This window comes from Macaca mulatta, chromosome 8 (genome assembly GCF_049350105.2).
Source record: "Macaca mulatta isolate MMU2019108-1 chromosome 8, T2T-MMU8v2.0, whole genome shotgun sequence".
Taxonomy (NCBI): domain Eukaryota; kingdom Metazoa; phylum Chordata; class Mammalia; order Primates; family Cercopithecidae; genus Macaca; species Macaca mulatta.
In genome coordinates, this window is record NC_133413.1 from 20,261,206 (window position 1) to 20,275,221 (window position 14,016).

General features: G+C 36.2%; 1 protein-coding gene across 7 annotated transcripts in view; it reads right to left on the reverse strand.

The window, feature by feature from the left end:
• The window catches only part of PSD3 (pleckstrin and Sec7 domain containing 3), a 696,970-nt gene that overhangs the window by 84,990 nt on the left and 597,964 nt on the right, over positions 1 to 14,016 (reverse strand). For all 7 annotated transcript variants that reach the window (XM_028852422.2, XM_028852423.2, XM_077943114.1 and 4 more), the window contains one exon: positions 7,710 to 7,903. In XM_028852422.2, coding sequence (XP_028708255.2) covers positions 7,710 to 7,903 — 194 coding nt within the window. The remainder of the gene's footprint in view (positions 1 to 7,709; positions 7,904 to 14,016) is intronic.

The following is a 14,016-nucleotide window of genomic DNA, read 5'->3' on the forward strand; positions in this document are numbered from 1 at the left end:
GTGTAATTTTAAGTATCAATATTTTCTTCTACTGTTTTTGAGAATATGTATATATATATGGATGCATATATTTATGTAGAGACGAGGTCTTGCTATGTTGCCCAGGCTGGTCTTGAATTCCTGGGCTCAAGTGATCCTCCTGTCTTGGATTCCCGAAGTATTGGGATTACAGCTATGAGCCACTGTACCCAGCTGCTTTTGTAAATCTTAAGAATCTACTTTCTACCTAAAGGGCACGAAGTTATTGTCCCACATGTTCTTCTAAAAATCTGAGAACCTTGTTTCTCAAATTTTTATCTTTAATCTACGTGAAACTGGTTTTTGTGTTAGAACTGAGGTGGGGAATACATACACACACACACACTTCTCAATGTAAATTATGGAAGCATTTTTGCTTCCAATTATCTGACGTACTTTATATATCATCCATCAAATTTTTATAAGCACTGGAGACAGCTGCTTCTGGGTTCTCTTTTCCAACCCATCATCCTATCTGTGTATTGTTATCTGGGAAAATGTCATCATGGCCCTTCTGTACTTCTCCCCCTTAATTAATGTAGGAGGAGGTTTGGTATAAGGCTACAGGGAGCTGTGAAAATTATGGTCAACCAGAAAATGCCTATATCCATGCAATTTAATGTTTAAACAGCACTGTGTTGGCCAAGTAAAACAAATGTTCAGGCTTCACTGTCCCTAGCTTGAGACCTCTAGTTATCTAAGTACATGCTACACAGCGACAGACTGTCCCAACCACACAAAAAATGCAGAATTTAAACATTTTGTAAACATATGTTCTCATCGGAATTGCTTTTAACAATATGCTACTATTAGTTTGGTATAATCAGATTTTTGTTCCACCAGATACACTGTTATTCTTTGCTATATCCTTGGTTAAGATGCTTAAGATCAGGGTCTTTATAAAATGGGGATAATAATAATATCTGCTTTGTAGGACCAAGATTAAATGTATTAATGCATTAAATGCTTAGGATAAAGCTCTAATATTTAGCAATCACTGAATTATCACTATTATTATCGTGTACATCATTTATATTTTGGTTACATTGTTTCCAGTTTCTTTCTTGATTTCCATAAGTATGTTACATCAGATTGAGAAAACTAGGAGCTTATACTGAATATTGTTTTTTATTCTATCTGATAAAACTCAGAAGATGCATTTTGTTTTCCAAATTTGACTTTTCAAAGCTTTCCCTTAATGTCAGATTTAATAGGTCTTGGTAAAAATATATACTTCTCAGAGAGGTACAACAATTTGTCTCCTGGAGGCAGAATTTCTGAACTGAGCATAACTTTAAAAGGCAAAAAAATGAAGAAAACCTCCAAGGTTTAAAAATAAGGATGCAGTCTGACAAACTGAAACTTTCAAGTTGATTAAAAAAAAGACACCAAATCTCGAGTGAAATAAATGGTCCATTTGAGACAAGTTTATCAGCATGTAAGAGAAAATAACCTTTCCATACAGCTTTGATTCAAATCTTCACTTATAAAACACTTTTTGTAATATTTGTCATCAGAGCACCTGGCCATGTTTACATACATGTAAAAACGTAATATAGCTCTAGCTATAGTGAACATGCTTAATCAAAGTAAGTATTTAGAAAATAAGTACTACTTTTTGTGTCCAAAAAGCAGCATGTAGGATTCTCAGAATTATTTGAAACTCCTATTCCAGGAAAGCTACACTGTTATTTTCATTTTTTTTCCTATGTAATGTAAATAAAAAGTGATGTGTTTCATAGCACATTATATAAGTCCTTACTATAAAACATTTTTCTAATTTGTTTATAGTGACCATCTCTCAAAAGAAGAAGGCAGAAACATTCAGAAACAACTGAGGCATTCTAGTAGGTTTCCAAGCAGGAGCAGCAGCCAAACATTTAGATAAACCTGTTCAATCAGACATGACTGAAAATTCAACAAATGAGGTTGTCGGGGGACAGGATTAGATGGGAAGGAAACAAAAGCTTTTCTACATCTCCAAATATATAACTAAACAGTTTGTTTTTACTTGAATGCTTAGAATTCCTTATTAATTTCGTAGTTCAGTAAATAGTAGGTCTTAAAGCAGGGAGCAACTGGAAAGACATTTTTTAACAAAAGGGATCATAAATCAGCTTAGTTCTGCTTATGCCCATGAAACAGTAACTGCTATAGAAACTGCCCTACTATAATAACTTTAAAAAGTCTATGTATGTATATAAAACAAAAGTTTTTAGAAATTTCAAAACAGAAAACACTGGATTATAATTCTGAAGAGAAAGAAACAAATGAGTTAAGACTGGCTTGCTGCTTAGAGAAAGCGTCTCGCTTCCAATAGTGGAAGAGGGTACCTAAACAGAGCCTGCGAGTCATGCTGAGTTGAGGAGATAAGAAAGGAGTTCAGTGATGTTGAGAGGGCTAGAATTTGTAGAGCCGCATAAAAGAGAGGGAAGAATTACAAAAACAGATAGCTCTGAAGACCTGCAGAGGATACTCTGATCTTGGCTGTAGCATCAATCTTAGCACAAGTGAAAGGAAATAACTCAAGGCATGGGGAAAATAAAGTTGTGGGATGAACAATTTCAAGAGTTCACACAGGGATAAGAAGAGTTTATGTTTTCTTAAGCCAGAGTGGACAGACTTTGTAATATATGGCGCATTGGAAAGAGGATGAAGAAGAATAAGAATGCCTTATTAATGGAAATAAACAAGTCCCAGAATAAAGACTGCCCTGGATCCACCAGAACAAAGGGTAAAGGTACGCCTCTAAAGAATTCAGTTAATCTACAAGTTACTTACCTGCACACCAGGAGAAAATTCAATGTTTTTTTTTTTTTTTTTTTAAATGAATACAACTAAAATTAGCACCTGAAAGATGGAAAATTCACAATGGCTGGCACTCAAATAAAAATCACAAGGAAAGCAAAGAAAAAGGAAAAAAAAAATAATGCAACAGTTCCAGAAATGACAGAAAAGAAGGGAATCAAAGAGAAGAACCTTAAAAAAGCAATTATAAACAGAATAAATATATTCAAGGACATGAAGAAAAACAACAACTTGGTAAGGAGAGAAATGTAAGATATAAAATAGACCCATGTTGAACTTCAAAGATAAACATGCTGTTTATGAAATGAAAAACGAAGTAAATGAAGAATAGAAATTATCAAAATAGAGTACTGAAAGGACAAAGCGTTAAAAATATTGGAAAAAGCTTCAGTAAACCCTTGAGATAGCACTGAGTATCATAGAGAAACCAAATCCCCTAACAGGAGTGGGTACTTTAAGAAATAATGGCTGAAAAAAATACGAACCTATGAAGGCGAGAACCCCAACAAACACCAAATAAAGAAAACTAAAGAAAATCACACTAAGGCATCACATAATAAAATCAATGAAAACCAGAGATAGAAAAACCTTGAAAGCATTCGTAGTAGCAGAAAAAGCCATCTTGGATACAGAGGAATAAAGATGAGGATGAGAGCAGACTTTTTTGTCTGAAATCCTGCAGGGCAGGGAAAAATGAAACATCATCTTTAAGTATTGAAAGGAAAAACAACTTGCCAAGGAATTCTATACCCAGTAAATATAAATTCCTAAAATTAAGGTGAAAATAAAGATATTTTCACACTGATAAAACACGAGAAAAATTCCTGACAGCAGGTATGTGGGGGTAAAAGTAAAAAGAGGTTTCTCTTTAGAGCAAAAATATTAATAATGAACTACTTTAAGTTTTAGAACATAGAATTAAAATACAGGACAACATCACAAAGGCTAGGAAGAGATAAGGGGAATTAACCTGCTATAAGGGTCTCAAACTATCAATGAAGCAGTACAATTTGAAGGTGAGCTGTGACAGGTTAAAGATGTATACTGTAAACCTTGCAGCAAATACTAAAATAATTAAAGAAGTATAGCAAATAGGCCAACAGTGACAAAAAACAGAACCACACGCAAAAAATAATCCTACACAAGAAAGGAAAATAACAGATGGAATAAATAAGAAACCAACAGTAAGATGGCAGATTTAAAGTCAACTATACCAATAACTACTATGAATGTAAATGGTATAAGTACTCTAATTAAAAGACAGATATTGTGATTTAGAATAAAAAGCAAAGCCCACCAATATTCCATATAATAGAAAGCAATTTTAGAGACACAGTTATAAATTAACAATAAAAAGATAGAAACAAAATGTGTATAGCATGTAAAAACTAAAAGGAAACTAAAGTGGCTATATTAATGTTAGACAAAGTAGACTCCAAAATAAGGAATATAACCAGGGATGTGGAATGTCACTTCATGACAAAGGTGTCAAATCATCAGGAAGACATAATATATATATAGGTATAAGGGATGCAAAGCGACATAGAAACTTTAGAAATTTCTTATAAAGATACATTTAGCATATGGTGCAGCAATCTTACTCTTTTACTCCTAGGTAACTTCTAAAAAGATGAAATCATATGTACATGCAAAAGCTTATATGTGAATGTACACAGGGGTTTTATTTATAATAGCTCAAAATTGGAAACAACCCAAATGCTCAGCTGGTAAATCAATACACTATGGAATATCCAAATAATGGAATACTTATTAAGCAATAAGAAGAGAGAAACTATTAATTATTAATTCACACAACACCTAACACTATACATGAATCTGCAAAGAATAACACTAAGTGAATGAAGCCAGACACAAAGCAGTCCTATGATTCCATTTATTGCAGTTTTAGAAAAGGCAAAAGTATAGGACCCAAAGACAGATAATTGTCTGTCATAATTGTCATAGGATGGGAGTAAGAGGAGAAGCAATTACTGCAAAAAGTATAATTAAACTATTTTGGGTAAAGGAAATGTTATTTATCTTAATTGTGTTGATGGTTATATAACCGTATACATTTTTCAAAACTCAAACTATATACTCTAAATTGATGAATTTTAGTTTCTGCAAACTATTAGAAGTCATGCACACTCCATATTGTAAGGCTGAATTATCTGCTAATATTAATGTGATCTGGAAACCATGGGAAATTGAAATAGGGATATCCAGGAAGAGCCTGAGGAATTAAAGTCAGCTGAAACTTCCAGGCTCCTCCTGATAGCCCCATGAAAAACAGGTTAAAAGTCCTCCAGTGATAAAGCAATTGACAGGAAAGAAGCCTGGAGATGGGCACATCTTAACCCATCCATACATTTTCCCTTTTGTTCTTAGGCAGGAATAGAGATAGAAACAAGCTGAGGCAGGTTCCTTTGGAAAACAGGAAGAACTTCCTAACTTGCTACAAAGACAAAAGCCCTATGACACTTACAACTGACTTGACCAACCAGAAATTCTCAAGACAGTTAACTAAGGCTTCAAAGGAGATATACTGGCAGGAAAACTTCTGGTCTGGTACAAGGTGTCTGTGATGTCTCAACTGCTAAGCAATCCTCAGGTTCTTCATCTATATTCACATGTACTAGGCTGCTGAGGGAGAAGAGCTTCCACCAGGAGAATCCTCCAGTAGAGGAGGTTTCCTGGGCCACTCGGTCCAGGAAAACAGTGGACAAAGAAAATTTCATCAGTAGAATCTGGGGACTCTGGAATACACTAACCAATTAAGTCAATCCATTGCTAGGAAATGAGTCAATGAAAAGATGCTCACATGGGTTAACTTTGCTATCTCTGTCTAGCAGCATGTAGTAAACACTCTAAATAAGTGACAGTTGTTATACTTCCCCTTTTTGTCTTTTCTTGAATTGAAATTATTCTTTCTTTTTCTCTAGTACTTTATGTGAGGTACATCAGATACAGTCAACTCTCCGTATCTGTGGGTTCCGTATCTGTGGATTCCGCATCTGTGGATTCAACCAACAGTGGATGGAAAATATTCCCTCCAAAACTGTGTCTATATGGAATATGTACAGACTTTCTTCCTTGTCATTATTCCCCAAAGAATACAACATAACAACTATTTACACAGTATTAGATATTATAAGTAATCCAGACATAGTTTAAAGTATATGGGAGGATATGCATCAGTTACATGCAAATACTATGCCATTTTACATCAGGGACTTGAGTGTCCTTGGATTTTGGTACCTGTGAGAGGCCCTGGAATCAATCCTCCACAGATATTAACGGACAACTGGATTTTCATATTTTTCACTTAGCCTATAGATTTAAGTGCCATCCATACCCGACTGAGGGGAATGAACACAATCAACAAATCTTAGCCTTGGAGACAGAAGCTGCAGCTGGACAGGCATGTTACAGAGAGATGGTATATTTGTGGTTGTAAAAGGAAAATTGCAATGTTTGGCAAACGCATTATTCAATGTATGAAGAAGGGTGTGTGTGCACACTGGAAAGAAAGAAATGGATATCTACTGCTTTGTGTGCCAACAACTCCTGTTCTGTGAGACCAGTATCTCATTCCTCTTCCCATTGCATGCGAGTGGGGGCTGACAATCATAATATTCCAACCTCTCAGTGATACAAGTCAGAATCCTGTCCTAGACCAGACTACATTAGAAGTTAGGGAAGAAGAAGAATCCTCTTTGGTGTCAAAATTAAACACACGATCCATAGCGCTGCTAATAACCATGTATAAAGGACCTCATTCCAAAGAATAATGCTGACACAAAAAATCACGCAGAGATAGAAGTGGAGAGTACGTCCGGGTGACAATCCATCTTCAGGTGTGCCCTTTTTCTAAGATGGATTGACTTGCTGTCACTTACACCTGTATCAACTCTGACATGATGTTGTGAGATAAAATTAAGTAGTCTAGTAACCCAGTATATAAGGTGCCCAGAAAATATGGTGGATGTAGTCTTAAAGAACTTGGGAACATTAAGAAATTTGTTCAGCATTGCTAAGTCCATGTCAAAGCCACTCCACTGCAATGTTTCTCTCCACTGTAAGCTAATAGAACATGCTAACACATTAAGAAAAAGGATCCAGCCACAGATAGAAGCAGTGGTACTATCCATCTTTTCACCCCAAAGGTAATTCTGAGCAAACATGTCACCTTATCTTACTCTGTTCAAGTATATAAAATTGCTGTCACTCTGCAAAGATTATTCTAACTATATAAGCATGCTCCATTCCTCTCAAATTCCAAACACCATCATTTATCAAGATAATCATGCCTCATACTTCATAGAGATATCAGAACCCATCCAATTGGGCTCCTTCAATTTCCCAAAGCTAATTATACTATGCTCTCCTACATCTCACTTGTCCACCTTCTCAAAGGCCAGTCATTCCACATATGCACTGGATATGAATTCCCTCCCTCCATCCCTTGTCTCTGGGACCTTACACCATTAATTTTTCTATGCATTGCAAATTCAACCTTTCCCTCAACCACCAGAAATGTAAACTTCATGAAGACAGAAAACTTGTCCCTCTTGCTCACCATTGTATTTCTGGTGCCTGGCACAGCAGATAGTCAGTATCATTTGTTGAAACCATGACTAAATAAATGAAAGGATAGAGAATGAATAAATTGTAAGAAGTTTCCCATTTCTAAAGTTCTATAATTCTGTTTAGAGAAGAGCAGGTGCCACATTGGATTTTTAATTTAGGGTTAGAGGCTATATCAAATTTCAAGAATATGTCTAATAGACAAACATTTTTTTCATCCTTGACTTTCAGATAAATTCACTTTGAGCATAAAGATGAAATAAATGAAACAGAAAATGACAACACATGATACTTACTCTTCTTTCCATCCATATCTGCATGAATCTTCCGAGCCAAGAATCCACTTTTGTACACAGCAGCATTTGGATCATGAGGAATGTCCAAAAATGGGTTAGTAGTACTTCCAATACGACTGATGGTCTTTGGATGTGTTCCATTAGCTTTCTCCTCAGTACTTTCTGAAGGAGACTTTTTTTTCTCTTCATCATCTCTAAAAGGGAGAAAGCACAAAGACTGAGTCAAACACGTACCATAATATTCAAAGAAAAAAGTTACTTACTGTAAAAAACTACGTTGTATTCCAATGGTCTATCACTTTTTTTTTTTTTTTTGAGAAGGAGGCTCGCTCTGTCGCCCAGGCTGGAGTGCAGAGGCGCGATCTCAGCTCACTGCAAGCTCCGCCTCCCGGGTTTACGCCCTTCTCCTGCCTCAGCCTCCCGAGTAGCTGGGACTACAGGCGCCCGCCACCTCGCCCGGCTAGTTTTTTTTTTTGTATTTTGTAGTGCACACGGGGTTTCACTGTGTTAGCCAGGATGGTCTTGATCTTGTGACCTCGTGATCCGCCCGCCTCGGCCTCCCAAAGTGCTGGGATTACAGGTGTGAGCCACCGCGCCCGGCCGGTCTATCACTTTTTACAACCACCACCATGGTAATGACAGGCACGATTTGTTAAATGTATTCTATGTGCCAGGTGTTATGCTCATGGCAATATCTTGTAAGACTGATATTAATATCCTCTATTACAGATAAGGAAATAGATTCAGTGAGTTTAAATAAATATACAAGGCCACAGATTTAGTGATGAAGAGACAGTGAAGATATGATCACAAAATCTCTAAAGTCACCGGTCTTTTCACCCTTTACAACGCTTTCATGTTTCTCTTCTTTCAAACAAATAGGAGTTTATTGGCAGGAATCATGATGTTGACTTACGTATTTCTACAGGGACTAGCATAGAACTAGGTGTACGGAAAACAGCAAAAGTGTTAGAGTGAGCCCAACGGACAACAGTAAACAACATCTCCCAAACAACCATGCTAGTCCCTAATATTAAGACCCCAGACAAAGCTACTATGGATTAGAATGGTGGTGCCACGCACAGTGCTTTCGCATGTGATAGCTGCTACTTTCTCAACCACCATAAAAATAGTCCTTGGCATCTATTGTTCCCATCTTTATGTCCATGTGTACTCAGTGTTTAGATTCCACTTATAATTGAGAAGGTATAGTATTTGGTTTTCTGTTCCTGTATTAATTCACTTAGAATAATAGTCTTCAACTGCATCCATGTTGCTGCAAAGGACAAGATATCATTCTTTTTCTATGGATGCAGAGTATTCCATGGTGTGTTATGTACCACATTTTCTCTATCCAATTCACCATCGAAGGGCACCTAGGTTAATGCCATGATTTTGCTATTGTAAATAGGGCTGCAATAAACCTATGAGTGCGTGTGTCTTTCTGGTGGAATGATTTATCTTTCTTTAGGTATACAACCAGTAATGGGATTGCTGGGTTGAATGGTAGTTCTTTTTTACGTACCTAGGAAGGTACTTAAAAACTGCTTTCCATAGTAGCTGAACTAATTCACATTCCCACCAATGATGTTTAAATGTTCCCTCTTCTCTGCAGCCTCACTGGCATCTTTTTTTTTTTTTTCCTTTTTAATAACAGCCATTATGACTGGTATGTGATAGTATCTCACTGTGGTTTTGATTTACATTTCTCTGATGATTAGTGATGAGCATTTTTTCATATGTTTGTTGGCCATTTGTGTATCTTTTTCTGAGAAGAATCTGTTCACGTCCTTTGCCCACTTTTTTAGTGAAGTTATTTGGTTCTTTGCTTGTTGAATTCTTTAAGTTCCTTATAGAAGCTGAATATTAGATCTTTGTCAGATTCATAGTTTGCAAATAACCAAAATATATTTTAAATATGTCACAAAACCAGAAGTGTTTGATAATGATGGTGATCAGAGAAAAACAACCTTTTTTTTTTCTCTATTGGTATTTTATCAGCAGTTTTGAGGTATGTGAAAATAAAACTGGACTCTGAGAAAAAACTGATGTTTTACATTTTGAAAGAATTTCAGATTTGTGAAGGACAGAATTCCCCTATGCCAAGCTTCTCCTAATGTTAACATCTTATATATTAGTAACTATAGCAAAAAATTTCAAAACTAAAAAATTAACATGAGTTTAATACAATGAATTAAACTCGGCTTTATTTGGATTCCATTAGTTTACGTTTTCTATTCTAGGATCCTATCCATGACCACACAGCGCATTCTGAGGTCTCTTTAGCATCATCCAGTCTGTAACAGCTCCTCAGTCTATCCCTGTCCTTTATGACCGTGACACTTTGAAGAGTATTGGTCAGTTATCTTGTAGAACATCCTCAGTTTAGGTTTTTCTTATGTTTTCTCATGACTGGATAGAGGTTATGCATTTTGTGGGAAAGATTCCATACAGGTGATGCACCTTTCTCAGTGCATTAGGTCCAGGGGATACAAGTTTTATTACTGGTTATAATTAATCATGATCACTTGAGTAAGGTAGTGTCCCACAGGTTTCTCCACAGTAAAGTTACTATTTAACTTTGTAAGTGTTTTTGGGGAGATATCTTGTAACTATGCAAATATTCTGATTCTCCTTTACTCACTAACTTTAACATTAATTAGGGGATCTTGTAACAATTATTATTTATGGTGTTTTAATGGTTCCCTCATATATTTTACATTCATTAATTGAAATTCTTCTGTAAGTATGGACACATGGATATCTGTTTTATTCTTTAGGTTATAATCAAATACAAATACTATTGTTATTTAATTTGTTGCTTAAATTTTTCCAGCTTTGGCCATTGGGAGTTATAATAAAGAGTGCTCCCACATCCTGTGAACACGCCTCATCTTCTAATGTACTTCTTTACTTTCAGGTACCACAAAATGCCTCCAAGCTCATCTTAAATTTCCCTTGTCCTGGCCCAGAAATCAACCACTTCTTCAAGGAGCCTTGGATCTTTTTAATGGACAAGAGTATTTAGAAACCGAATCTAGGGGCTAGGTGTGCTCATTGCTTTGGGGTCCTCTCAATAGAGAAAGCTAGGCAGATATAGTCAAGTATCATATAACAACGTGTGGTCAACGATGGACAGCATACAATATACAATATGCTCCTGTAAAATTATAATGTATCCAAAAAATCCCATTGTCTAGTATTTACTATACTATGCTTTTCAGTGTTAGAGTATCCCACTTATTTATTAAAAAAAAGTTAACTGTAAAACAGCCTCGGGCAGGTCTTTCAGGAGGTGTTCCAAAAGAAGGCTTTGCACTATTTACAACACCAAAGACTTGGAACCTACCCAAACGCCCACCAATGACAGACTGGGTAAAGAAAATGTGGCACATATACACTATAAAATACTATGCAGTCATAAAAAAGAACGAGTTCCTTTCCTTTGCAAGCACATGGATGAAGCTGGAAATCATCATTCTCAGTAAACTAACACAAGAACAGTAAACCAAACACCACATGTTCTCACTCATAAGTGAAAGTTGAACAATGAGAACATTTGGACACAGGGAGGGGAACACTGGGGCAGTGGAGGGCAAGGGGAGGGAGAGCATTAGGAAAAATACCTAATGCATACAGGCTTAAAACCTAGATGATAGGTTGATAGGTACAGCAAACCACCGTGGCACATGTATACCTGTATAACAAACCTGCAGGTTCTGCACATGTATCCCAAAACTTAAAAACAAACAAAAAAAAGCGCCTTTGTTATCATAGGAGATGACAGCTTCAGGCATGTTATTGCCCCTGAAGACCCTCCAGTGGAACAATATATGAGGTGAAAGACAGTGATATTGATGATCCTGACCTTGTGTGACCCTAAGCTAGTGTGTATATTTGTGTTCTAATTATTTTTATTATTTGAACTCTTGGCCTATAAATCCAATGTGTTCTAATTTTTAACAAAAAAAAGTTTTTAAAAGTAAAAATGGCAAAAATTTCAAAAATAGGAAAACACTTATAAAATAAAGATATAAAGAAAATGTTTTTGTACAGCTGTATAATGTGTTTTAAGCTGTTATTACAAAAAGTCAAAAAGTTAAAATGACAAGTTTATGAAGTAAAAAAGTTACAGTATGCTAAAGTTAATTTATAATTGAAGAAAAGGTTTTTAAAAATAAATTTCCTGCAGCCTAAGCTTACAGTGTTTATAAAGTCTACAGTACTGTGTAGTAATGTCCTAGGCTTTCAAATCCATTCACCAGTCAGAGCAACTTCCTGTTTTGCAAGCTCCATTCACTGTAAAGTGCCCTAAACAGGATTACCATTAAAAAAAAAAAATCTGTAATGCCATATTTGTTACTGTTCATTTTTTTTTGGTACTGTTTATTTTCTGTTTAGATATACAAGTACCATTGTGTTACAACTGCCTACAGTATTTGCACAGTAAGAAGCTATACAGGATTATAGCCTAGGAGCAATAAGCTATGCCATATAGTACACATGATGTTCACACAATGATGAATTCACCTGATGACACAGTTGTCAGAACATATGACTGTTATGAAGTGATGTATGACTGTATATATAAGTATACTCATATATATACACACATCTATATTTGTGTATCCATCCATCTATCCTAATTAATTCATATTAACACCACCAAACTGAAGCCAGCACAAGGTTCATTCCAGCCTTCCCCTACTTGCTTATCTGTACATCTTCAACAGTGAGAAACCTGGCTCTCATGATCTGCAATATATTGATTTGTTCAATCCTAGTAAACATATAAAAGAGTTCCAATATTGCTAGCCTATACCCATGTGAGGAACAAATTTATCTCCTAGAGTACAGTGTTTGTGTACATTTCTTTTGTCTTACACTGGTTTCCAAAGTTATGGGTCAGCTCTTTTTTTCTCACTCTCATCACAAGGTTTAGGTGGAAAACATACTCCTTTGTTATAGTCTGAATGGGTGGATCACGAGGGCAGGAGTTCAAGACCAGCTTGGCCAAAATGGTGAAACTCCATCTCTACTAAAAATACAAATATTAGGTGGGTGTGGTGGCGGGTGCCTGTAATCCCAGCTACTTGGGAGGCTGAGGCGGGAGAATCGCTTGAACCCAGGAGGTGGAGGTTGCAGTGAGCCGAGATTGCACCACTGCACTCCAGCCTGGGTGACAGAGCAAGACTCCGTCTCAAAAGAAAAAAAAAAAAATACAGTACTGTTACAGTCCACAGCTAACACCATACTCAACAGTCAAAGATGGAATGTTTTTCCTCTAAGACCAAAAACAAGACAAGAATGCCCAGTCTCACCACTTTTGTTCAACATAGTTCTGGAAGTTTCAGACAGAGCAATTAGGCAAGGAAAAAAAAAAGGAAGTGAAACTGTCTCTGATGCTGGCATAATCTTATATGTAGAAAAACCATAAAAACTACCCCTCCCCAACAACTGTTAGAATTGCTAAAGTCAGTAAAGTTTTAGATTATAAAATCGACACACTAAAATGAGTAGCATTTTTGTACCCTAACTACTCAAAGAATTAAGAAAACAATCCCACTTCCAAAAGCATTAAAAAAAAAAAGTAGGAATAAATTTAAGCAAGGAGGTGAAGAACTGTACACTGAAAACCATAAAACATTGAAAAAGACACAAATAAATGTAAAAAAAAAATCCCATGTTAATGAACTGGAAGAATTAATATTGTTAAAATATACCTACTAACCAAATTCCAATGTCTTTTTTTATAGGGATAGAAAAAAATACTAAAATTTGTAGGAAACTAGAAACTACTCCAAACAGCCAAAGCAATCTTGAGCAAAAAATCAAGGCTGGAGGCATCACTTTTTGACTGCAAAATATAAAGCTACTATAATCAAAACAGCATGATATTGGTATTAAAAACAGAAAGGCAAGAAAAAATCCCAAGTAGCTACGATCAACTGGATTTCTGGGAAAGGTTCCAAGAACATACAATAGGGAAAGTACAGCATCAGGTGCCATGGCGTCGACCACTGCCTTCTGTGGCTTATGCCAGTCTGAGATCCAAAATATGCCACCATCCCCTCTTAGATCCCTACTTTAGGCAAAATAGAAACCAGTCACGTGGGCAGTCCACAGACAGGCCAGAATATTGTAATCAAGTCCCACTCTCTTCCCTGCATCCCAAGAGAGGGAGTAAGTAATTGGGCTGCTTCTTTAGGACTATGCTATACCATGCTGTGGAGGGAGTTGGGCAAGGATAAGTAACATTGCTTTGGAATTTCCTACTGTTTTAAATGTGGTTTTTTTTTTTTTTATT